Source organism: Lepisma saccharinum, chromosome 4, assembly GCF_977018435.1.
Source record: "Lepisma saccharinum chromosome 4, izLepSacc3.1, whole genome shotgun sequence".
NCBI classification, from domain to species: Eukaryota; Metazoa; Arthropoda; class Insecta; order Zygentoma; family Lepismatidae; genus Lepisma; species Lepisma saccharinum.
Genome location: NC_139232.1, coordinates 77,388,634 through 77,416,479, shown reverse-complemented (window position 1 = coordinate 77,416,479; position 27,846 = coordinate 77,388,634). Strand labels below are relative to the sequence as shown.

At 38.7% G+C, this 27,846-nt stretch overlaps 2 protein-coding genes across 6 annotated transcripts in view; one reads left to right on the top strand and one right to left on the bottom strand.

Moving 5' to 3' along the window:
- The window catches only part of swm (Zinc finger protein swm), a 103,857-nt gene extending 93,510 nt beyond the window's left edge, over nucleotides 1-10,347 (bottom strand). For 3 of the 4 annotated variants that reach the window (XM_083120822.1, XM_083120819.1, XM_083120820.1), the window contains exons 1-2: nucleotides 9,940-10,347; nucleotides 3,416-3,534 (exon numbers count right to left, since the gene is read on the bottom strand). In XM_083120822.1, coding sequence (XP_082976948.1) covers nucleotides 3,416-3,534; nucleotides 9,940-9,998 — 178 coding nt within the window. In that variant the 5' untranslated portion in view covers nucleotides 9,999-10,347. Of the gene's footprint in view, nucleotides 1-3,415; nucleotides 3,535-9,899; nucleotides 9,919-9,939 lie in introns of those variants that run through there. The other variant, XM_083120821.1, reaches the window with a different exon arrangement.
- An 8,491-nt stretch (nucleotides 10,348-18,838) lies between these two features.
- Rpn9 (regulatory particle non-ATPase 9) overlaps nucleotides 18,839-27,846 on the top strand; it is a 42,358-nt gene continuing 33,350 nt past the window's right edge. The window contains exon 1 of one of the 2 annotated variants that reach the window (XM_083121734.1): nucleotides 18,839-18,989. In XM_083121734.1, coding sequence (XP_082977860.1) covers nucleotides 18,868-18,989 — 122 coding nt within the window. In that variant the 5' untranslated portion in view covers nucleotides 18,839-18,867. The remainder of the gene's footprint in view (nucleotides 18,990-27,846) is intronic. The other variant, XM_083121735.1, reaches the window with a different exon arrangement.

The following is a 27,846-nucleotide window of genomic DNA, read 5'->3' as shown; positions in this document are numbered from 1 at the left end:
TCACAAATCTCACCCAACAATTGTTTATTTTTATTTGTGCGACTGGGCAAGAGTGGCAGAGAGAAGCAATGTTAAATAAGAAAAATGCCAGTTTCTGGAGAGATAGAAGACATCTCAAAGCCTGATCCAGGAGAAATAGTAGTATTGTGTGTCATTGTAAATTTTAAATACGTATATACCTAGGTAACCAATCAAATGGAAAACGAATTCAAAAAAAATGTTGGAAATTTTAACATATCCCATGGCTCTACAGCCTTGGAAGGGCCTTGGTCTATCTCCTGACTGCCAGTCTCCCTCCCACAATCCCACCTAGAAGTGTGGATATCTTCAACCGGTAATGGGTAACGTGGAGTCGGTACGTCGAACCCTCAGCTGTTAGAGGAGATTTTTATGTTACACTACTCACTCGTAGCTCCCCAATTTCTTCACGATGGTGGGTTGCCACCGGTCCTATACACAGGGCGAGAACCCAGGCAGACTCCAACCCATGCCGTCCCACAGTCGGAGTCCAAAGCACAGCACCTTAGGTAGCAGGGTCAAAGAGGACTGTTGGAAATTTTAGGCTCTTTTTTTTTTTCAGAAATATAAGAAGAATTGACTGGTTGATTTAGTTTATTTTACGCTAAATAACGAAATTAAATCAAAATTAGTTTTTTATGTTGAGTTGCATTGTATTCCATTATGAGCGTTACTTTGTTTATATGAAATTTTAAAATGTTCTTAATTGCAATTTTAATAACTACAGCAGCTAAATTCATTTGTTTGGATGTTGTTTAAGTCTACTTCTTATGCTGACAGACTAATCGGGACTGGACCTACAGGTTAAAGTGGGACTCGAATCACTATGTGCCTCCACATTTTGAAACCGAACTCCTTGTTTACGAGGGACGATATTACAATTACAACATCGGAGAGGACTACATGTTAGTTGCTTGATAAACTTTTTACAAATTTTTCGTCATGAAACAAATATAATCGGGAAATCATTAGTGCTTTCTTCTTCTCTTTTTAAAAATATATTAACAGCCATTAGAAGTCCTGAGTTACGTTTAAGAATTAGCGGGAGGGGTTCATGTCGAGACTTTTTTGGTGCTAAGTATGAGAAAAGAGTCTGTGGAGAATAAAACTGATTGATTGATTGCTTTTGTTTGTTTCTGTCGCTTTTCTGCCACTATTGGCTAACCACGAAGATGATGAGTGACGATATGGTGAAATTGATGAAGGGACACTCTTAAAGAACACCTATTCCCAGGTGGCCGGGAATCGAACCCGTGTCCTTGGCAACGTAGTGTGCTCTGTTAACCACTCCTCCACGTATGTCAGCAGTGTGGGTCAAGAGTTTGACATGCGGGTCTGAAATTTCGATGGACGCGTGCATGTCTCTCTGCCCCCTACCTCACCCCCCCCCCTCATGCGCACACAACACACCACGCTGACACATTCACACACCTGATAATTTCATATCACATATCACGGCGCGGGCATTGGTATCGCCCACGCTCTCAAGTAAAGCAAGCATATTGACTTGCAACTTATTACAGGTCGTCATCCGGTGCAAGGAAAAAAGAAGAAAAGCTAATTTGCTCTCGATATCCAGGAATACTCGCCTCAAGAACGTGCACCTTACAGTGGTGCAATAATACCCCATGTCTGTTGCTCCAATCAGCATTGGCCATCTTGAGACCTTAACCGTGGTTTTTCATTTAGCCGAGGCTCGGTTTGGGAGGGGTAGGGTAAAGGAGTACTTTACGAAGCGAGTGTATAGTGAGCCCAATAATTTAAGTGATTTTTTGCAAACTTATAATTCAAGTGTGTGAGCCCACCCAATGTTTTTGAAAAGTTGGTTACCCTGGCTTTCTCTCTATGCCATATATTCGGTATTTTTTTTCGTCTGCATTTTTGACGTATGCTGGATCCCTTCGTTCTGTCTTACAAAAGTAAGTCGAGATTGGAGGTTCATGTTTGAAGGATTGGTAAAACATTTGACAAAGTAGTTATTTATGATGGAATTTGCTATTATTTAAGACTCTCTACAACTACTGAAAATACTATCAATGTATATGCAAAACCAAAACTCCTTCAATTTTTAGAACAAAGCAAGAAATTGACATGGCTACTCTGATTGATTCACCGTGTAGGAGGATGGTAGTTCAGAAGTTTAGAGGAAATCCATACATTCAAAAGCAATTTTTCTCAATCTTTGGTGGACAATGTGAATAGCCAGTTTGAAAAGTTTGGTTTATTTTCGCATGTAGTCCTAATAAATATACACACAATCATTTAGATGATTAAGAACGTGTGTTTTATGGTGACATGTCAGGTAAATTTTAATGGAAGCGAAAGCATGTGTGCATCAGTAGTTAAAGATTTTCATATCTACAAAGAAAATCCAAAACACATTTCTACGTCACTCAAGGGTTATGTGAATTCAATTGAAATTGTACCAAAATTTACAGCTAAATTTGAATGTGGGTACAGTGAGATGCTATATTCGCTTGGATCACCGTAAATCAATTTCGGTGATATCCCCTTGTTGGTGTTTGATTTTCATGAGATATGTGCTCCAATTACCATTTTAAACATTCATTTTAAAAGTCATCCAAACACAAAATTGGTTGGGGGGTCATTGTAAGTTTTTCCGACTTAATTACTGCCTTCATTTGAATTTCTTATTTTCTGAAAATTTGGAGGGTGGGCTGCAGCCCCTTCAGCACCACCTCCGTGTACGCCAGTGCACTGGCCCACTCTGAGCTGTAACAAATCCACATATGTGAAAGTGAAGAAAAATTTTCAATAAATTCTAAGTGTACTACTTTATTCTTCTTAGTGTGTGGTTCCAAAATATTGCAACGTAACAATTTTTCATAATTCTCATTCGCATATTTAGCTACTGCCTTTTCAGCTTGGCACCTAAACTGGATGCAAAACTGAACCAAACTATCAAAGTTCAGTTTCAGAACTTGGGTTGTGGTGTAAAATCTCAAATTTCACAAAACATGAAATTTTACATAAAAGTGCACAAACAATTATAAACTTTCTTCAAATATTTCATCACCACCACATTTCTGAACTAGCTAATGTGATAATTACATACACTTTCTACTGACAGTGATGTATGTCTGACTACCATGTGAAAAACCTGACTGACTGCCATAGTGGGTGATCTAATTTGCCTGCGTAAAGAATTCCTAGGACTCACCCAGCCTCAAAACAATGAGTACCTGCAGCCAAACCTGGGGAGTAAACTAAATGGTGACCACATCACCTCAAGTATGGTCAAAATCGAGAATGTGTGCAGCACAACCTCCACACTACCCTTAAGTGTCCTCATTGCATGGTGCAATGCACAGACCATGGTTCATTGTCTTCACACAATAATGAAACAATCTAAAACGTAGTCATGTAATGCTCTTACCTTGCTGTAAGAAAACGTCCAGCTGCTCTATCATGCTATCCTTTAATTCTGACTCTGGTTTGTCCTTTTTAACCAAAGCAATAACATATTTGGCAAGTGCTGCTGGATCGGCATCACAACTGGAAAGAAAATTTTGAACATTTAGTTTTCTTTCTGATTGCATAATTATTACATTATCTATAGCTATGGTTAAAGTTAATTCTGAGCAGGCCAAGATAAACAGTGGCTCAACTACATTGCACACAAGTAGAAGTACAACCTTAGTGACAAAGAAGTTCGACCAGTCACAAATATAGGAGTGCGTTGTGAAAGAAGGAGAACACATGTATATGCTGAACATATTTTATTCAGCAGGCTACACGGAACAAAGGAAAACATAAATTTCCGCTGCATGTCTACACGAAATAAAACATTTTCTTCCATCTACACGTGACATTGTAGTTCAACCACTGTTAGAGGGGATCCTGTTTACCATGGTGTGACGCCACCCCGTCGGCGAATAACTGTGGCAATGCGTCGGGGCATGCTGCGGACGAGTCGTTCAAGGTATTCCACATCGATGCGGTGCCATTCCACCTACAGGCAGGCGATAAGAGCAGCCACTGTCGTGGGTCCCCTCTGTTGCACACGTCGCTTAAGAACATGCCACACATTCTCAATGGGCGAGAGGTCGGGACTCGATGGTGGCCATGGCAGAGTTCGCACGTGATGGCGAGTCAACCATTCTCTTGTCAGCCGCGCTGTATGAGGCCTGGCATTGTCGTGTTGAAAGATGAGACGCCGCCTGTGGAACAGGTGCCTTCGCACTGTGGGAAGATGCCGCTCCAGTATGTGTGTATAGGCGTGTGCATTCACAATGCCCTCACAGACGTGTAGTGGGGCAACCCCAGATGCCGTCATGCATCCCCATACCATCACTGACGCAGGTTTCTGTACCCGACATGCATAACATTTTGCTTCATTCTGTCCCTCCTTCCGACAAATGACTGTTTTCCGTATTTTCCCGTACACAACATTGAAAATGGATTCATCCGTCCACAAAACCCTGTTCCACTGCCGAAATGTCCATCCCCGGTACATTCGTGCCCACCGTAGTCGATTGCCTTTGTTCTTTGTTCAACATGGAAAGGAAGGGTTTACGTTTCGCCTTGTACACTCGGTAACCGCATCGCTGTAGGTAACGGCGGATGGTTCTGGTTGACACTTCAATGTGAAAGCTCTCTCGAGTCCACAGTCGTAATTCGGCCACAGAAACATGATTGTTGGTCTGGATATAGCACCTAAATATCCGTAGGTCATGCATGCTCAGCAGGCGTTTTCGACCGGGGCCTTACCTGGCTCTGTAGTACCTGTATTTTGGTGGTGTTTGATGATGCAGTGGACGGTTGACTTGGGTAAGTTCAGTTGGCGCCCTATTTCCCATTCACTGAGTCCATCCCGTTGCAACTCCACCACTCTTCTCCTCATGGTGTTGTCAATAGGTTTGCCCCTGGCCATGGTGATGATGCACTGCGGTTCCTCGGTGCACAGCACGCGCTTATATACCGCGGGCTCCCTTATTGTGTCCGTGACGTCATGCTTCCGTTGAATGCGCCACTATCTGGAATTTTCCGTATGGGTCTGGTGCCTGGTCGAAGTTCAATGTCACGCGTATAGTTCCCCGTTTTCGTTCTTTACGTGACCTTGGGTGCAACATGCTGGGATCACGATTCTTGACTGCTCACACGCCTCCTCTTACACACATGCGTCATTTCTGCGGGTCACCCATTCCACTGCCTATGCCTCTGTGCATTTAATCACGTATTCCTTTCTGGTCGAACTTCATTGTCACCAAGGTTGTATAACTGAGGACAAACAGCTTAATTAAGTATTTTCTTTTCCTAGAATAACATATAGGTCATTGCAAGACACTACATTGTCAACCTGAACGAATGTGATCAGGGGGAAATCATTGCCCAGACATCTACCTACTGCATGAGCAACATTCAGCCTTAAGCTGCTATACCATCTAACCATGGAAATTAAGCGTTACAATGCATACAGGAACCCCCAGGTTCAATACCCTCGCCAGTCACATTGTATGTATTTCGTTTCCAACTTTAAACTGTGGGTCCAGTCCCAATTAGCTTGTCTGTGCATCCAAATGTACTTAAAACAAATGTCAAAACTCTTTCTCGACTTGCAAGATATTCTCCGGCAGGATATTAAGTGTTATGAATAGGGCTACGATTGAAATGTACATAAAATGCTCAATAAAAGATACAATAATACTGTAAAAATTTTGAGAATGTCCTCTTTTGATGACATACAAAATCCTCTTACCAGTGCTGCATTTCAATGCACTACTAACAACATATGTGTAGATTGCAAAAGCAAAGTGGCTGCTGATTGCCTCTTAACAAAGATTTGAATTTTGAGAAACTTGTATCCTTCATTAGACATTAGAGAAGCATGCATACAGTAAAACATGCCACTAGCTTCTATGACCCCTGGAAGTTCTTCAGTAGGAAAATTAAATAACTCTCTAGCCTTCTTAAGCCCAAAGGATTATGGTTGCATGAACACAAGCCTTCCTTCCACATGTCCCTATCCTGGGGAAGATCAATCCAATCTTTTCCATCCATACCGATATCCTTTAGGTCCATCTCAACGTTATCCCTCCATCCTTGTCTTGGCCATCCTACAGGTCTCATATCATCAGATTTTCCAACAAGAATACTGTAAACTTATCTTTCCTCTCCCATTCGTGCCACATGGCCTGCCCACTTAAGTATTGATTTAATTACTCTAATAATATCTGGACAAGAATACAAATTGTGCAGTTCTACATTATGTAACCTTTTCCATTCACCTTGTCTCCTCATCACTTTTAGGTCCAAATATTTTCCTGAGGATTTTGTTTTCAAATATTCTTAATTTATGTTCCTCTTTTCATATAAATGACAAAGTTTCACATCCACTACAAAAATTACTGATTTGTATATTTTAACTTTTAGTTTCTAGTAGCAAAATTACTTGACAAAATATCAGCTATTAAATATAGTATACCAAACCCATGTTTTCTTGCTTACTTTCTTTCTCACTTCCCATGAACATTTTGTAAGTCCTTTGGAAGAAAAGTCATACTGGTAAGAAGAAAGTAAAGTACATTGCCTTTAAAAACACAAATGGCCCTTCTCTCGTAAAAAAAAAAAAATGTGAAAAAGCTTGCAAAATAATGCTTAAGAGGAGTTAAAATGCACTAAAATGACATAAAACTCCACAAAAATACCACATCCCACAAAATCGACAAAAAATTCCTCAAGAAAGACGATTGACTCCCTTGGTTATGAAGCACATATCTAACTGAGTAATGGTTTGAGTTTTTGTTTTAAGTCCATTTCGTGCACAGAAAGGCTAACCGGTACTGGACCTTCAGTTTTAAGTGGGATTCGAACCACTTCTGGCTCCACCATATATCGAACCCAAGACCCAATGATTACAAGGCGACGACATTACCACTGCAAAATTGGGGAGGATAACTGAGCAATGCAAATCCATGAAAATGAAATTATGAACACATTTACTTGGCATGAATGCATTAGGAAGTAATTCCAAATATAAAATGAGATGTGTACTATGATATTGTCATTGATTAAAGTACCACATGGCAGATCTTGCCTCTTAAATTGTGCTATAGTTCTCAGTTGCAACTAACAAAAGTTTTATGCTGTTGCATTCATGAAATGACCATCTAACATGTATAATATATTACAACTACATATACCTACTTGTTGCATGGCATGCATCTCCAAAAATTTCATTCAATTGTGTATAACTTAAATACAACGGTATAAGTAATTAAGTACTTACCATATTTTAACTCTACAGTGCAAAAAAAAAAAAAAAAAAAAAAAGCACTGCTTTCTCAAGAGAGACAGGTGAGGTATCGAAGAGATTTAAATTTAGATGTTCTTTGTGAGTGTCCTTTCATCAATCTTATATAATAATCAGTCATCCTCAATATTGTGATTAACCAAAGGTGGCAAAAAAAGCACTGTAAAATAATAAAAATGGTAACAGTTCGTTATATCGGATACACATTAAAATCTGATATTTTGTGTTTCGCATGGTTCGTACTTACCAATTGTGTATTGCGGAACATAGTTCAAGGTGCAATTATGCTTTTCGCACGGAAACAAACACAATTTTTCACGTACAGAGTGATTTTTTTATTCCTTTCTTCGTTTCTGTAACACACAATATGGCAGGCACATTTTGACTCACGTTGTGGTTATGCAGTGTTTACAACCTTCTTCACCGAAAAATAGCTACTATCATGTTAGTCACGTGTGAAAATTTTACATTATGCACGGGTAGCTGACGGATAGCTCCACGAACCTTTTTGCACGGTAGCTGACGGTTAGCCCCATGAACCATTTCTGATAAGGTTAGGTTAGGCAAGCATAGTGAAAAAAATGGGTTGGAAACACTGACAGGGTATTACGTCATCAAACGTACACAGCACGCAGTTCACGAAGCAAAAGGAATGCCAATTGTGCGTCGGTGAGATATTTCTCTTGAAAAATACATGATTTCCCGGTCAAATATATTCCACGATGAAAGAAAATACCTCGACGAACGTTGGAAAGCTTGGAGAAACTCATTTCCGTAAGTAGTTTCGGTAAAAATGTCATATACGGGAACTGGATTTCTTCAAATTTACAGGATAAAGTACTTACGAAATTGAGTTTCTGTGTAATTTCGGAAGGTTGTAGAAGTGTTTTATCGCATTTTTCAATGTATTTGGCCAATTCATGTATTTTTCTATAATAATGTCCATCCGATGCACGAAAGCTGTTGATTGCATTTCCATCCATGTACTTGAACCGGATGTTTCAAGCATCTGATGATGTCATCCCCCGTAAGTATTTCCAAACACACAGTTTTTTCACTATATTGCCCAACCTAAAGCAACCTAACCTTACCGTGATGGTGAGTGGGGCTATCGTGAATGGTTTTTGGGGCTATGCGGGAATGGTTTCTGGGGCTGTTCATGTATGGTCATACTATCCCAAATGGCTTTTGAGGCTATGCATGAATGGTTTTGGGGTCTATGTGGGAATGTTTCTGTTAAGAAGGTTGAAACACTGCTTTGCCATCTGAAACACAACGCTAGTCAAGATTTGCCTGCCCTTTTGCGTGTTCAGGAAGCGAGAAAAGATCGAACAATAATTACTCGATATGTAGACAATAAAAACTAATTTCGTTAAAAAAAGCGAAATCCCTTGTTAAACAATGTTTCACAATGCAGAATAGGTAAGTACGAATGTAAAAAAGTAGAGAATGAACGAGTTAGAGAGATTTCCCGCATATGACAGTTTTACCGTAGTTTCTTCTGTAAAAATGAAGAAATGTCTCTCAGATATAACGAACTGTTACCACAAAAATACTAGACTAATGAAGATTTGGTAGGAAAAAAATTCGGGAACACTTTACTATACCAGAGACAGATTTCTTGAAATTTACAGGAGAAAGTACTTACGCAAATCATTTTCTGTAGCGTTGTTGATGTTCGGGAATGTAGTTTTGATCCATTTTAATGCAAATGCATGTGGTTTGTTACGAAAATCTATTTCCGACGCGCTATTGCTGCTGACACCATTTGCTTTCTGCACAAGAGCACAATACACGCGCTATTGCTGCTGCTACAACATGCCGTGTCGAGGATGCGTCGTGAAGTTGTTGCCGGGTGTGGAAGATGCCGTGGAATTTGTAATTCCGATGTTGTCCGTATATGCTAAATTTAACAAAAGGAGTGCTAATGGAACCGAACCTAACAGGCCTAACCTAACGTAGTAGGCATACCTCGTCCCCGGGATGGTTCGTGGGGCTATCGTATGTAAGAAATAGACATTATTTTCGTTAGAAATCCATTATTTCACCTAAAGAAATGTTTTGCAACTCAGAATGGTACGTTAGCAATGTAAAAAATTGCGAAATAAATCATTAATAGGTGTCTCCGGTATAGTAAAGTAGTACCAAAAATTCCAACATCCTAATAAATAAAGTTTAATTTCAGCTACTAAAAAAACTAAAGGGCAAGTGTGAAAAATCGCATCTTTAAGTAATGCTTGCACTAACTTTTCATTTTAAAAATAAGGCAAGTTGTAATTAATTCATTTTGTGTAGGTAAACAAATGTCCTATTTTTCATGTTTGAAAATCTGGTAACCCTTACATACAAGTAATTTTAGACAACAATTACCATTACTACATTTTTCTTCTATTTCTAATTGAGCAAACGAATTATATATATATATATATATATATATATATATATATATATATATATATACACACACACACACACACAGTTCAACATTCAAAACCATATTCCATAATTTTGTTTTGTATTAATACGAATAAAACACACACAGATTAGAGAAGTTACCAATCACAACTAGAACTGCACGGTACTATGATGAAGTTATTTATAATTTTACCATAAGTGTATTCTTCATGGATACCAAATGCCCTACTTACAGAGGCTCCAATTTTGTTGTCAGCCACGACTTCAAAACTTCTTGATTCTCGATCAGCATTTTCGTATAAGACTAATTATAAACGTTGAACTTTCAACACTTTACACATGTGCATTCTCTTCAAGATAATAATAAACAATATCGAAAGTTAGTCAACGTAAGACGCGAGATGCTCCATATGATTACACGTTCGTCAATGGATGGCAAGTTTTATCTGACGTTTTAAAACTTTCTTATTGTACTAATACATGTTTTATTCACAATATCGATACAAAAGTAGTACAATCGAGCACTAATCTTCACACCACACATACAGACGGTCTCACAAGTTCAAGAAAATAATAAACAGCAAAATAAACGATTATACAAAACTTTCGTTCTTTCACGTTAGTTTGCAATTTGTTCGGAGGTGGCCTCCCAATCTGTGGGTCTTACTTATCGCACAAAACTTGAAAAACGTTGTGTTCTGACATCACGGGAAAAGTCTTTTTAATATTAGGATAAATGCCTACGTTATTAGGTTAGGCCAGCTATGTTTAGTTCTCTAAGCAAAAATAATAATTTTTCATTGTATTTATGCTAATGGAATATAGCTTACCAGCCCTAACCTAAGCACGTCAACATTCCTCATCTGACGTCAGAACACAAGGTAGCAAAACTGTTGTGCGACAAGGAAGAACTCCAATCTGTGGTGTGTTTTAAGATAAAGGCAAAGGCAACATAAAATTATGACTGTAAACATGTCACAGCAGGGGACTAATTGCATGGTATTGCCCTCTGCCGCACATATTTCGAAATAACAGGGAAAAAACTAAAGGTGTGCGGGATCCCGAAAAGTCGGGACCTGGATCGGGAAAAAAAATTTCCGCCCCGAGCCCGACTTCGGAAAATGAATTCCCGACTCTTCGGGATACCGAGTAGTCGGGAAATACCGAATGGTCATTTTAAGAACTCGTTAATTCTCAACGTTTTCTGCTTAGTAAATGTTTGGGACTTATCGGAAATAGTTTGCTTCTGTACCAGAAATGCAAAAACAATCACTTCAAGTGAAAATGACGTGTAGTATTCGAGATATGCAGAGCTTCGTGAAATTTCGAACATTTCCCGTCCCGAATGTCGGAATTTAAACAATTTCCCGTCCCGACCCAAAAAGTCTGTCCCACACACCCATGTTTCTCCTTTTGATTGGAAAGAATAGGGCTGTTCATTGCCAAACTTTTCCGCTAGATACACCACTCCTGTTGTGTGTCTAAATAATTTCGTTCGTCATTTGCTTGCCCTAAGATTTTATTGGAGTGCGGTGGGATGGCTATTCAAACGTTATTTCCAATGAAGGTAAGAATTTCTTTTGTAAATCGATAATAAAAAGGTATTTACCAAAGCATTAAGATTATGTAAGCAAGTCACAAGTTTCCAAAAATTACATTCCCCTGAAACTAGGAATTAATACATGAAAGCGCAACGGCAGGGTAGCTCAAACGGCAAAATAAAGTATTCGCGCTTTCCAGATTTCACCAGCGTGCATCAGGCTGGTGCACCAAAAATAACGTCAATTTCGGTGAATTTCGGAAAGCTTCATACTGAAAGAAATGAAAGTTAGATTCGGAATGCGCACGCATATCTGCGTTTATCAGGAAAAAAATCACCATCAGTGAGTAAATCAGAGAAGGTATTTCATGAATATTATATATTTTCACTTAATGACATCTTATTTTGCATGTCCAGTACGAATTTAATTGGTATTCTTTTGTAGAATATGGACATATGTCTTGATGCATCGGCATATTTTATTTCATTGCGTGCAAGTGAAGGAGAAGTAGTATTTAAAATGTCACAGTTTATGTCTGCATCCACTTTATTCGTTCTCCGTGCAACAAAATCGGCGTGCAATTCCGTACTTCTGCTTACAGAACACATCACGAATCGGAAGAAGTTTCAGTGCAGACGACGCCATTTTGATTCACCAGCCGCATCATGACGTCATGATATAATCTGGTGAAAGCTTTGGCGCTGTACTTTGGTGCTCCCCGGTGAAATGCGGAAAGCCTGAAGCGTGCATCAGCGGTGCACCAGCCAGTCCACTGATGAAATCTGGAAAGTGCGTTATGTTTATGCAGGCCCATAACGAGGAATCCTTTGTAGAGGGGGCAAATATTTAATATATTGTGTCGCATTGGCAGATATAGCAGGGTACACAACGAACAAAAAAAAAACTTCCAGCAACATCAAATAGCAATATTTAAATGATGACCTTTCCAGATTGCTAAACAATATAAAGTTTAACATAAATAGGCTAATAGGGACTGTATCTACTTGATATTTACAGGTCGACAATGTTAATAGGCGAATTAATATGTACTACCAACAGCTTTGGGCCTCTCTGCAACTGATTAACGGAGCCTTTTATAAATCGTGCTTGATAATGTTTCCCTCTAGTTTCCATTATGCAAGATTTTTACGCACAAAGGAATCTAACGAGAATCCAACAACACCATTGTGTTGTGTTATGCAAGAAAAATCAAATTAATTAAATAATAATGGTTACAAATTATCTACAATTGTGTAAAAATTTGTAGTACTTTTTTATACTTGCTAAAACATTAAAACATGGGTCCTTAGTCCACCACGGACTCTATTTCCTTCAAAGGGGAGACTCTTGCATCACTACAGACAATGTTTGCCTACTGGTTACGTTAACCATTTTGCAAAATAGTGTGTAAATTGTATTATATTATAGTTGAAATACATGTTTTGACACCTGACAAACAAATAGGAATCCTTTGATTGATCAATGACTTCTTGGATTACAGTGTCATCATTAATATTTCATATTAAGTGTCATAGAATGAAATTGTTTTAATAGGGCCCAATAATTTACGGAGCGCCATGGTATTCTGTTTAACATCTTTTTCATATAGATCGTTTGGCTCCCATGGCCGACTCCCGCCGCCCCATAGCTCTGGCTCTGAATTTGGACCATAAGAATAGCAGACATTGCAAGCGAAGCGAGCAAAAACATTTTACGAAATGTATTTTTATTTGTATAAATTTTGAAATCGATAGGGGGCAATTGACCCTCTGTGCACCTTGCAAGTGCCCTTGACCGTCTGGAAGAAAAATGCAAGGAACACGTAATAAACTAATTCCATCATGGGTATCCAATTGTCCTGCTATTCTCAGATTCTCCTAGTTTTTTGTTTTTTTACTTCAGTGTTTGCTTCCCCTAGAGTCGTTTTCACGTTCAGAAGACACAAGCTCTTATGGGCAATGCTTTTCTTATGGGAAATACGAGCGCGCTGTTGTGAAATTTCTGGACTTACAAATTTAGCTTAAGTAAAATCGGTACCTGCAGTTTTGCAGGAAATTTTGTAGAGAATACGATGGTGAACACAAAAAACTGGTAACTTGCTTACATAATTTTAGATAAATTAAAAACGCAAATTTTCCGTGAAAACACAATTTTTACATTGTTTTCATTCCTAACGTTGAAACATGCCGTAAAATTGAAGCATTCATTATTAAAAAAATTGACACTGTTTTTTAATTGTCATAGGTGACGGTGGTACTCAGAATTTATCAATACTTTAAAGCATATTCGCATTAAAAAATATTCAAATAAAGTATGTGGAGATTTTTTATATTCATGCAGTAGAAAATGTCGTCGCTGGCCATTTTTTGTTCTGTAATTCCAAGTAAAAACTTCCAGCGACAAAGTTGTGGAGAAAATAATGAAATTATTTTTTATAACCACTCAAAGGTTCCCAGAAATATTACTTCCATGCATTTGGAGTTTCTTTTTAACCCGAACCGCGCGCGAAGTAAGGAAACGTTGTCTAGTCATCTTGAGCCGACTCACCGCAGCATTCCGGCTATCACCACCAAGTTTTCGAGTTGTTATTTTATTTCCATTCAGTAAAAATATGAACTTCATGCAGTTTGTTATAATAGAATTGAAATTACTTAAATTTAATAATTGACAATTATTTCCAATGCTGCTGTTGTGAGCAACATTAGTGCTGTTCAGGGTTGGCAAAATTTGTGTTTTTTTTAAAAAGAACAAAACAAACTGTTTTTTTGTTTAAAACATATTTTTTTGTTTTAAACATAGCTTTAAACATGAGTTTAAAAAAACATGTTTTAAACATGTTTTAAACAAAACAAATTCAACCTTTTCCCAGTAAATTATAGTTAAAGTCGTCAAAGAGAAAAAATACTCATTTTTATTTGTACAGTGGCGACAAGGAGAGTTTATTTCCCTTTGGAGATAAGGTTTACCATACTGCAGGGAAGGGATGGGCGAGACAGAATTTTTTGGGTCGGGACGGGAAATTCTTTAAATACCGACATTCGGGACGGGGAAAATTCTCAATTTCCCGAAAAAGTCGGAAAACTTTCGGGACGGGATGTATTCGAAATTTCCCAAAGCTCTTGAAATCTCGAATTCTACCCGGAATTTCCATCTTAAGTGCTTGTTTTTGCACTTCTGGTAAAAAACCACAAAGCAGAGAACGTCTAGAATTGACTAAGTTTTAATATGACCATTCGGAATTTCCAGACTGCTTGGGATCCCAAAAAGTCCGGAAGTCGGGATCGGGACGGAAATTTTCTTTCCCGATCCCGGTCCCGACTTTTCGGGATCCCGCACACCTCTACTTCAGGCATAGGTGCCGACTCCCTGGGGCTGGGGGGGGGGGTTCGAGCCCCCCAATATTGACAATGTGGGGGCAGAGCCACCCAAATAAATTTTGCTTAAGAGGATCTAATGTATTATTTTGCTTCTCTTGAAAAGTTTACTCTGAATTGTGCCACATGAACTGAACTTTTAATACACATTTAAAATTTTCTAGACCATCAACTTTGGGGGACTGAAACCGCTAAACCATCAACTTTGGGGAGGCTATGACCAGAGACAGCAAAACGCATGATTTATTACTAGTATATACTAAGTATGTAATTATGAGTATTGTTAAAATTTTTACCAAAAAGGAGTTTCAAAAGACGATGTGCATCAGCTAGGGTAGTGGATGGGACGTTCGGGCTACAAATGGCTCTCGCATGACATTCAGAACGAGATCATTGATATATTAGGGAGATCTGTTTTGCGCTCCGTGGTAGCAGATAATAAAAGTCGGGAATATTTTGCTATTATGGTTGACGAAACTTGTGATATATCCATCCGTGGACAATTAACATTCTGCTTTCGAACTGTGAATAAAAAAATGATATTTTTGAGGAATTCATGGGCTTTTATTAGGGGTGTGCGGGACGGGATCGGGACGGGAAAAATTTTCAATTTCCCTACTGAGTCTGGAAAAGTTCAAAATTTCCCGAAGCTCTGAAAATCTCGAATTATACACGTCATTTTCACTTTAAGTGATTCCTGGATTAAAAACTAACAATTTACGGTAAGTTCCAGAAATTGACAATGCAGAAAACGTCGAGAAATAACATTTTCAAATGAGCATTCGGTATTTCCCGACTGCACGGGATCCCGAAAATTCGGGAAATCATTTCCCGAAGTCCGGATCGGAACGGGAATTTTTTTCCCGATCCCGGTCCTGACTTTTCGGGGTCCCGCACATCCCTAGCTTTTATGAGATTCCGAACACTGAGGCCAAAACTTAAAAAAAGGAGAGAGTGAGTCATTCATTAATTTATTTTAGTGATCAGAGCCCCCCCCAATAATTTTGACAAGTCGGCGCCCGTGACTGCAGGGACAAAAGTTATTGGTAATAGCCCCCCCTTTTCCGCCACTACTGAAGTAGGTTAGGATTTATATTCATCTAAATTTCAAGAAACTAAATATTATAGAATTCCTATCCTCGTCCTGAAAAAAATCACGGTGAAATATTTCCTGCTGCCTGAACAGTTTATATAGCAGAAAAAAACCCTGCAGTGTCATAATAGATTCTCCAGATGATTTTTTTCAAAGTACAAAATTATGTTACCAAAGTAAGCATCTGCGCTTCATTCAGTTATACAGACCAATGAATCGTATCGTAAAAGAAAAAGAAATCGTCATGATCAAAATCACGCATTATGTATTTAGATATTAGTTTCCATTTCAAGCTTCCACCGGTCTCAAACTTACAGGACGATACGAAACAAGGAACTGAGAGGTTTCGATTTCTACAGTAAAGCACGGGTCTTTCTTGTCGCACAACAATTTTGCTACCTTGCCTAACCTAACAACATAGGCATTTAGCCTAAAATTAAAAAGCTTTCTCCCGTGACGTCAGAACATAAGGTTACTCAATGTGTTTTAAACACTTGTAAAAAAAATATGTTTAAAACACATTGTTTTAAACGTTTAAAACATTTGTAAAAAAACAAAGCCGTGTGTTTTAAACGTTTAAAACAAAGTGTTTTAAACATGCCAACCCTGGTGCTGTTGCAAATACACGTTGTTTTCGTTTACATTACTGTCGACATTAATACTGAAATGAAGATCACCTTTCAATTTCCAACGTACACATAAATTCATAGACACCATATTAACCTTTGAAAAGCTTTCTAACACGTGACAAAATATGGGGCTTCAAGATAGAAATATGACATGCCTTGCTTGAGTCATTCACGTCTTATCAGTTCACGTGGGCCATAACTCATTTGTTTGTTTGGGTTGCAACTTGAGTTTAACCCATGTGCCAGGTTCCCCTTACTTGAGTGAGAGATCTGCTTTGGTCTGTTTAGACTTTTTCCCTCTCCCGAAAAAGTGTTTTCAATTGTGTGAGCTCTCAGTGATTTTTACTTTTTTAAGTGATTTCTGAAGTGTCATATTCGTGCATTACACTCGCGTGTGTAGTGATCGCAATGGATCAGAGTAAAAAGGGTAACTGTAACGTTCACAGTATAATATTAATATTAATAATTACATATAATTATCATTATATATATACAAAATATGTAACACCTTCATTGTGAAGGAAGGTCATCATTTCCCGGCGACATGAGCTAGCGCTGTATTGGCAACACTGTGCGGTTTCTCCATAAGCGCCGCTGTGTCTTCTGAACGTGAAAACGACTCTAGAATGAACTTCCGTCCAAGGTCCTGGGCGGGGGACAATGCCATCTGCACACCTGTGGTTACGGCACTGTTTATGAGTGTCTCTTTATCAATTTCACGTCATTACTCATTGTTGTGATTAGCTAGAAGTGACAGAAAAGCAACGCTAAGTAACAGAAATCAAATATCCACTCCCTCTCTCTACCACATGAATCACTATTACCAAAAGGTAGACTTGGGAAACAAAACATTAAGCAGTTCCAAGTTCGTAGCAACACATCCAAGAAAAACATCCGAACACATTAGGCACCTTTAATACAAAAATACTCAAAATGCCACAACTGTTCTAGATACTGAAAATTGCGAAATCATTTACCGAAGTCTGAATCTGGAATGGAATCCCCCCCACCTAGATACGACATTATACGGAATCCCATACACCCTAATAAATCACAAAATCTTTGTTATGTTGTTAGAGTAACACATGATATAATTGTAAAGATTAGTGAGAATTCCATTTAGGAATGTGTTCTGTATTTTTCACGGGGATGCAAAGCAGGCTCTCAGAGAAGGCAGTTGCCCCCTGCCCTCCTCTAGTTACGGGTCTCTGTTTATGCACAAAAAGCACTAAACTAAAGGTTATTTGGTGCGTCCTTAGCTGCCACGGGTCGATAATACAAAAATTCAGATGCTTACACTACGCTTTTTTTTTGTTTTTTTCTAGTTGCGTTTATGTGTAATTCAACGGAGGGATTTGGAATCGGTGAAAGCAGAGAAACTCCCAAAGTTATGAAATATATATATATATATATTTAGTGCATGATATTTATTATTTATACACTATGAACTATGCCCTATCCGTTAACTTAATCTAGGGGTGTGCAGGATCTCGAAAAGTCGGGACCGGGATCGGGAAAAAAAATTCCGTCCCGAGAAAGGTGAAGAAGACACAATGAACTTGAATGTGTGACTGAAGATAAACAAAGAATGGACTAAAGTGTTAGAAAGAGTGGAAAGAACAAGAGAGAAAGAGGAGAGAAGTAGAAAGATATAGAGTCTAACCACATTCTAGATGGAAGAAAATATGTTTAGTCTTTTAGGTGAAAGTACAGTTTACAAGAGAAAGCCACCTGCTAGAGTGTTCCAGAACAACTTTCTAATAGTCTGGAGGGGAGTAATGTTTGTGTATATACCTATATCGTCTTGTTACATTTGTACTTGGTGCAGAGTGTGAGACCCCTTTTGCTGCCTTGGCGAACTGAAGACTTAAAAAAACTTACGGTAGTTTCGAGTCGGAGATGGGCAGGGAAGTGGGGGCCTACTTAACCACCGTTTGAGACTGGCTTTATATTGAATCAATGAAAATAGAAGCTATTGATTAATCAGTTAGTCCAACACTGCGAGAACACAGTTAGTTTTTATTTTCTTCTTGCACATTTTCATGTCTACGAGGACACGCGACGTTGAAATTAGAGAAATCCCGAAATGCCATAACAAATATTAATAATATTTAATAATAATAAGGACATTTTAAATGCACTGTAAGTATGTGCGTATGGAACAAACATTTCATGCTTTCTTTCATCCATAAAATTATTCCATGAACATGGTCCAAGGTTCAATCAACGTGAAGTTGAAACTTCAAACCATCTCGATGGTCCAAACTAGGCGTGTGCGGAGTTCCAAAAGATTGGTAGCAGCTAGCAGGATCGGGAAAACATTCTCCGTCGCGATTCCGGCTTTGGAAAAATGATTCCACGACCTTTTGGCATTTTGAACATTTACCCATCTCGAACGTTGGGATTTCAAGTTTTTAAAAAGATTTCCCGAACAGCACGAGGATAAATATTTATCACTATTGCTGAAAGGAAGACACAGACAAATGACATCTAAAATTTACTGTCATCTCAGATCTCAGCTTTCATGTTAAACATGGCGGTGGTTGGAACTAAAGATGTACACCAGTATCTCTCCTCCAAACAAAACGAAGCGGATCCTAGTGCAGCCGAAGAATGGGCAAAATTAGAGGAGTTGTACAATAAGAAGTGAGTGAAATATAAAATATGTAGAAACAACTATACAGATCATAACATACATACATACATAGTTTATCATAACAGAAAAGATGCTTCATTGGTTCTACAATATTATTAGCACTCGTAATTAGCCACACTTAATGGTTTTATTTTGAACAAAATATTCCAGTAGTTTTCTTTGGGTCAAGCAGTAATTTTCAAACGAGAAATATCGGAACATCACTAGATTTTCAACATACAGAGCGGCGAGAAACCTGGAAATCGAGAAAAGTCAGGGAATTTGAAAACTAGCCTAGCAAAATGTCTAGTCTTGTTTTGGTAACCGTTTCGGTATGAATTTACGGTAACAGTTTCATGCATCGGAGACACATTTAAATCTGATATTTTGTCTTTCTCGTGGTTTGTACTTACCAATTATGTATTGCGGAACATAGTGGAAGGTGTCAATATGCTTTTTGCACGAAAACAAACACTTTTTCTGCTAAAATAAACCATTTTCCTTAATGCTACTGAAAGCACGTCACGGTGCGATATCGCTTGCTTTGCGAATTGTAACGCTTCTTTTGTTTTCGAATATCAATGTTTCCAACTCTATTGTGCATGAAAGTTGTAAAAAACCGGGGATCAAAAACCATGCACGGGTAGCCCCACAAACCATTGACGTTAGCCCCAAAAACCATCCACGGATAGCCCCACAAACCATTCACGTTAGCCCCAAAAACCATTGACGTTAGCCCCAAAAACTATCCACGGATAGCCCCACAAACCATTCACGTTAGCCCCAAAAACCATTGACGGTAGCCCCAAAAACCATCCACGGGTAGCCCCACGAACCATTCACACAAGGTTAGGTTGGGCCTGTTAGGTTAGGTTCCATTAGCACCCATTTCACCCCTAAATTCATCGAAAAACCATTTTCCTTTCTCGACAAAAAACCGCGCGTTTCTCGAAGAAAAAAAATCGCGTTTCTCGAAAAAAATTGCGCGTTTGGAAACCCTGATTCCACTAGCGAGATCGCGTGACTTCCGACGCTAGAGCCATCTGCAGGTACATCTTGGATACAACGGCATGATGTTGTCGATTTTCACAAAATGCGCAATATTATTACATGAAAAGTGATTATTTATTGTTCTGCTGCATTGTAGGATGAAGTTTTAGGAAAAATATATATCGACGGAGGTTGTAAACCTTGGAGAAACTCATTTCCGTAAGTAGTTTCTTGTGTAAAATTGAAGAAATGTGTCTCCGATGCATGAAACTGTTACCGAATTGAATTTACAATACCGGAAGTATTGGCTTCGTAATCACGAATCTGCAGTTGGAAATTGGCGGTGACGTCCAGAAATTGCAAAATAACCTTGTCAATTACCGCTGTGATTCTCCATACACTAACATGGAAACGATATGAAGACATCTTCCTCTCCGCACTACGGTCTTGCTACCAACGTTGCTCAAGTGTTGTGCAATAAATGAGAGCGTTGATTTGCATATGAGAAAATGGCATTTTGCGTAAAGGTGGAAAACATGTTTGCCCCACGAACCATTCACGGTAAGGTTAGGCGGTAACACTTTACTATACCTGAGACAGATTTCTTCAAATTTACAGGAGAAATTACTTACGCAAATCATTTTCTGTAGCGTTGTTGATGTTCGGGAATGTAATTTTGATTCATTTTAATGCGAATGCATGTGGTTTTGTACGAAAATCTATTTCCGACGCGCTATTGCTGCTGCCGCCATTTGCTTCCTGCATGAGAGCACAATACGCTCTCGTATTGTCCGTATATGCTAAATTGAACGAAAGGAGTGCTAATGGAACCAAACCTAACAGGCCTAACCTAACCTAGTAGGCATACCTCGTCCCCGTGATGGTTTGTGGGGCTATCGGGAATTTTTGGGCTAACGTCAATGGTTTTTCTGGCTCAAGGAACGATCGACGGTAAGCTATCGCCATGTTGTGTGTGGAAATAAACAAGAACAGTAAGTACTCGTAAATGTAAGAAATATACATTACTTTCCTAACAAATTAAATTATTTCACCTAAATAAGTGTTCCGGAATGCAGAATAGTACGTTAGCAATGTAAAAAAGTGCGAAAGAACTGATTCCCAGGTGTCTCAGGTATAGTAAAGTAGTACCGGTTAGGCAAGCATAGTTAAAATTAAGGGTCATTATAAACATAGTTTGGTAAAAATTTACTATCCTTCGGACACCTCTAATTTTTTTGTTTCGTCAGTTTTTGACATTCGTACTCACGTATCTGCTTCGCGGAACATTCCTGAAGGTGTATCAACGTTGTTTTGATGAAATTTGAACTATGTTTCCTAACCTAACAGAACTAACCTAACCACGTGCCAATGGTTCGTGGGGCTAGCGCCAATGGTTCGCAATTATTTCCAATATCTAGATCCTGATACTAACACGACACCAAATTTTAACTATGTTTCCTAACCTAACAGAACTAACCTATCCACGCGCCAATGGTTCGTAGGGCTAGCTATTCTCCGTCAGAGAATTAATTTTCAACGAACAACATGAATTTCAGCTATGAAACATTCCCACATCACACAAAACACCTTCCCGATGTTCAACAATGCTACAGGAACTTATTACGGTAAGTAGTTTCTTCTGTAGAAATAAATAAATATGTCCGAAGGATAGTAAACAAGTACCCTTACGGAAATCACTTTTTGTATCATTGTCGAGGTTCTTCGAGGTATTTTCTTTCGCGGAAACTAAAAACTTCACCATAGAATGCTGCAGAACAATAAATAATCAGTTGTTACGTAAGGAACTTGCATCTTCTGTAACATTAGGCCGCTGTTTCCATTATGTACGTGCAGATGGCAGGAGCGTCGAAAGTTTTCAAAGTTTCCAAACATTCCTTTTTTTTTTAACTATGCTTACCTAACCTAACCCATCCTTGCTGGAAATGGTCCGTGGGGCTATCGTGAATGGTTTTTGGCACTATCCATGAATGGTTCGTGGGGCTATCCGTCAATGGTTTATGATGACATAATGAACACGAATATAGGTATTTTTCAGTTAAGGTTGAAACACTGCATACCCACTCCAAATCGACAAAACACAAGCACGACACGCGATGATCCATGACGAGTGCACGCCATATTGTCTGTTAACCCAAGCATAACAAGGAAGACAAATAATGACGTGTAATATGAAGAGTTGACACTATTTTATGGAAAAAGGCATAACTTCACCTTAAAGAATCTACCGCCATGCAGAATAGGTATGTATCAATGCTAAAATTAAGGAAATAAACTAGTGAGAGGTGTTCGGGCCTTATCGGATAAGTACCATAATTTTCGCAATTTTTTTAAAGGAACACTATGGAAGCCTTGTAAAATACTTGAAGTGATTGTGGAAGTAAATTTGTAGCTTGCGATTAGCGCAGATTAGAGTTTCGCAAATAGCTATTTATCGGGGAAAATATGTAAAAAGTAGCAAGGTTAGATAATACCTACTTCATCCTAGCCTATTAGTGATTAATGATTACTTACTCTGTGCGTGCTTTCTGGGGAATTATGTGTACCTTCTTTGTGCTCCTACATATGTTTGTTTGTTTGCAAACAGCCATTCGTCCACCCGGACTGGGATTACCAAGAGGGCAGTGACAATTTTCCTCAATGGGTGCTGATTGTGAGCAGTGGAGGAGGGGGGAGAGGGAAAGGCACCAAATGTGTTTTTTCAGAAGGGCAATAGGAGGGTGCACCAGGATATTGCCTGGAAATAGTTCCCATTGTTTTATGATTTTTTCAAAATTTTCTGGAAGGAAGACAAATTATCATAGAATGTTGGCAGTAATTGTCACACAAAATTTGAACCTTCCTTAAGGTAATGAGCAATGTTTGAATTCCAAAAAAGTAACTATTGTGATGGTGAAAAAAAAACAACTTACACAAGCATGTTTTCTGTTTATAGAAGTATCGGAAAGTACTGGGAATGAATGTGAATGTAATTTGGAACCTTACTGAAAGTAATTATCACAGTTTTCATTTCGATAAAGTCCGAAGTATAGGTGAAATGAGATGTTGGAATTACCTTGTTCAAAAATTCCAGTTTTGCAAACTTCATGCATAACACAGGATAAAACAGGTAGCTGTTTTTCTCTTCTTGTGTGTTCACAGGAGGCTCGAAGGGGTTTTGTGTTTGAGAACATCAGTAGTGACATCTGAGGTAATACAACTGAACGTATCAAATGAATAGTAATTTTGCAAATAGGATTATGAAGGAAATGCTATGGAAACCAAACCTAAGCATGAAAGCAGCATTCCCATATAGGCAATACTCGTCTGATGTCTGAACGCAAATTTGCCGTAGTGTTGTGCGGTAAGGTTAACCATGGAGGTAGGGGGTGTGGGGGTAATGGGGGTGTGGGGGTAATGCCCCACACTTTCTTGATCCGGTCGTGAGTAGGGATGATGTGATCAGCATCATGCCCCTGACCGCCTTTACCCCCCAGGGTTTCTCCAGGCACCCATGTCATTCGACGCTGGGTAGGCGGCGGGGCCGCTTCCAACGTTAGAAAAGTTCCCGGATTTGAACCGGCCAGGGATCGAACCCGGAACCTTTAGCATGGTAGTCAGACGTGTCGAATGGCTAGAATTCGTGAACTGATACTGGAAACCCCTATGTACCTCACACATGTGAAGAAGACAGGAGCAGTTTGTAACCAAGACGATGGTAAGCAAATGGCGGTTTGCCAAGTTTAGGATTATATGGAAGTGAAAAAAACAGTGTCAAGGAAACATGCAGTAAGTAATCTCTAAAACTCCACAGTATGTTTTAACAACGTAAATTGAAATCGAACCATGTAAAAATTGCGAACGTGGCATGATGAAATCCCAATTAATCAAGAGGAACTTGGGCCAATCTAGCCCTGGTTGTCTTGGATATAGACCAGGGTTGGCCCGGGGCCGAGCCTAGTTTTTTCCTTGTGTTTTTTTTAGATTATTAAAAAATAATATTTATTGATTTTTCATAGGCTGGTAGCTTCCAAATTCTGATGACACTTTCAAATGCCTAAACTACATTTCTGGAGATTAAGAAAAGAAGCTCTCACAATTGAGAATTTTAGGGCATTAATTAAGCTATAGGTTGACAATAAATATTTTGAAATATAGTGCATGTTTGGGGGAGTGTTGTGGGACCAAAATGGGGATCACTAATGTTTTCACCATAGGAATTGCCATTTTCATACCAGCCTGATATTTTGGATGATGTATTTAACAAAATCAGCCAGACAAATTTGGCATGCTAATACACAGAGGAGGTATTTATGCTTGAAACATCCAGAAAGCTAATGAGAGAACAATTGTGATAGATTGAAGAATCTGTATTGAAGCGGATTGAAAAAATTATGTTCCATAGTATTTTTGGTTTATTTAATGGTCTATGGCATATGAAATAAATGAGATAAGAAATGTGTTTGTAGTAGTGCCTCAGCTACTGGGTGGGTCGCAGGTGGCGGATAATGACTGGCCACCAGATATGGTGGTCAGCTGCGGATAAAGCGAAGTCAGTCTTGGACCGAGGCAGTAGTGCTATCAGGGTCTGGGGAGAATGTTACCTGGCAGGATCATCCCCAGAAGAACCCAATAACAGCACTACAACATGGCAAGAAAGTGCCGCCATTAAATAAGCACTGCCCCTGCTACCTTGCAGGAAAGGTAGGATCTCCAAAGGCTAGGGGAAGGCTACCCCAACAGAAATCCAAAGGGTAGAAGGAACACTAGGCATAGTGAAGCCAATCCTTCTATGGGGAGTAAACCCCTATCAGAAAATCCCTGGAGCTCCAAGTAAGTGGGGGTTTGACCTAGGCCAGCAACCTATCTCTAAAAAAAATAGAACCGCTAAAAATCTATCTCTGGAGCAAGACCACGCATAGCATCAGTGAAGGTGTAATGAACACGTCTCGTTACAAATTGTACGGGATCCACCTCTATATGAATAAGCTTCCTTAGAATCTAATGTATTGGAGATTTAATTTTTGTATGTAGCCTAGTTAATATTCATTGTTGAATACACTTTTTATGGTTTTTATTTCCTCTACTCGCTTATGCTAGCATCGCTGACCCTTTATAAAGGTGAGCATGGCTAGCAGCTCAGTTGGACTCTTCCCACGGGCAAGAGAACACACACCACCTTCGGGTGAGAGAGAAGCATACTCCACTTTACAGTGAGAGTACCCACTCTGCTTTCTAGCGAGAGAAGCCTAACCGGCGAGAAATTTAGATAGGATAGCCTGTTAATACCCCGTCTCTTGGGCGCTGGGAGATAAAAGTGAAACCCCGGTAACAGTGGACATTTCCATATATATAACTGTATAACCCTACTGTAATGGGTCTAAGCTCCATTCTTGTCTAAATGTGGTGTTGAATAAACTTTATATGTAAAACTTTATATGAGTTTTCTCTGTATCTCGCTGGCAAAAAATTTGGTAACTCTTAGTAAATGCACCTAACACCCAAACCCTGAGTATAATGGAATCTCATGCCCCAACTGGAGCAAAGGCTAGCCTTATGGGTAGAACGTGAAACTAGGTATCTCCGAAAACCATAACCTGAAAAAAAACAACAATAAAACCCAGTTTTGCCTGTTTTTTCTTCTTATTTTTTTTTCCCAATAAAAACTGGGCAAAATGCAAATGCTGCTTAAATCCGCATCATGTTTGGGGGTGCAAATGGGTTTTATTCTTTGGATATGCTTTAATTGGATTAGGTGGATCATTTGGTATCTCGTGAAGCAAGCATGCCACCCCTTTGAGCCTCATGTTAAAATACAGCTGTATCCAAGACGACAGTAAACGAAGATTTGCTACCCACTGAGAAGTACAGGTGCTTACGTGAGCTATACTATACTATTTTCTCGAAGCTTCAAATTTGCTTTCACTGTCATTTCTAGTTTTCTAAAAGAGTTCCCAATCCCCTTATAAAACTTGCAACATTAAACATTTGGAACTGTTACCACCAGTGTTATTCAGTGAGGATGCTGACTCTCGAATGTATGTTTGCATTCATGACTGACACCTATGATTGTTCCTGGTGCTGTTGGGAGGTGAATATCGTTGTAGATCAAGGGAGGTGACAGATTACTCCTATCTGGAAGCAGTCATTCAAATTGGTGCCATGGGTGGGAACTGAGTTCTGGATGTAAGATAAGTTGTGTGTTGTACATGTTATGGATGGGACAAATAAATATTTACTATTATCAATATATCAGGAAAATTGGCAGTGATTTTTTACTCCGCCAATATTTATACCATTAGCTTCTAATGCGGAGCATGGTCCTCCCCGACGGCACAGTGGTAGCGTTGTTGCCTTGTAATCAAAAGGTCTGTGTTTGATGCACGGTGGAGGCACATAATGGTTCGAATTCTACCTTAAACTGTAGGTCCAGTCCAGATTAGCTTTATTGTTCACAAAGTGGACTATCAGAGACAGTTTCATGTCATGAAATATACCACCTGAATACCATAGAACTTGAGTATTTTTATTCAGCACAGTGTTTACTATGAAATCAAAACTTTCCTGTTAAAGAAATATTTAATAAACAGTAATATTTTTTTTTAATCAAAGTTATGTTTTGTGACCTCAAAAACACTGTGAATTGAAAATCAAATTAAAAATTTAAATCCTGTGAAATTTTACAGTGAAATCAAATTAAAAATTTAAATCCTGTGAAATTTTACAGTGATATTTTATTAGTAAGTGACACCAATACTTCTTGTATGCAAAGATAGAATACGAAGTCATTGCCAAAATCAAAGCATTTTAAATTTATAACTTGTGGTACTCTCGTGATATTTAGTCCAGCTCCTTTTTTAATAAAATTTAGACTGAAATAAAGCAAGATGTTAAAGTTCTGCTTTGGTAGGAATGTAACCATGTGAAGCACAAACATAATAAAACATGTAATGTGTCCTCTTGCTACCTCTGAAAGCAATTCATTTTTCTTACGTCTTGAACATGAATTTATATGTCTGCTCATTTCAGTTATATATTTGAAACCTTATTGAATGACTCCAGAAACTTAAATCAGTGTTGCATACTTTAGAAACAGAAGTCTGAACAGTGTCTAGAGCATTACCAGTGTTGTCAGTATACCAAATATCACCCTTCTTCTTCTTCCTCTTTCCCCTTTTGCCTCATAGTGTCGGGTTGCCTCTATCCACTCCTTCCATCTCTCCTGTTCCTTTGCAGTCCTCTTCAATTCTCTTGTTCCTTTTCCTTTCTTTTGTCCTATTTCTTCTATTCCTTTTTCGAATGTCTTCCGGGGTCTACCTCTTGTTTTCCTTCCCTCTGTTCTAGCTTCCATAAATTATTTTGCTTTTCTATCTTCGTCCATTCTGACCACATGTCCGAACCATTTTAATTGTCATTGTGTCAGTTAGTTTTTTTTTCTATTGGCTTCTGATTTAATTCTTCTCTGATTCTTTCATTACGTACTCTATCTCTTCTTGTCTTACCAACTATTCTACGGAAGCATTTCATCTCAACTGTTGTTACCAAATATCACCCAAGATAATCAAATAGATATTGCAGATTTGTACAGCAGTACATTTTACATAATGCATAATATACTGTGCTGGTTTTAACATAGTGTGAATTCGACTGTTATTATTATTATTATTTATTATCTCAATAGGGTTACAATTTTTAAACCATACATCATTTCATTTTGAACAATATTTGATGCCCTATGTAGTAAAAAAATATATACAAAAGCTATATCTAAGGAAAATGTGATGAATTTGCATGAGTGTATAAAGTGTTCTATAGTATGCACCGTGGCACATGTTTCCCAGTGTTCTCATCTTCATCCGTTATATTTGTGACATGAACCTA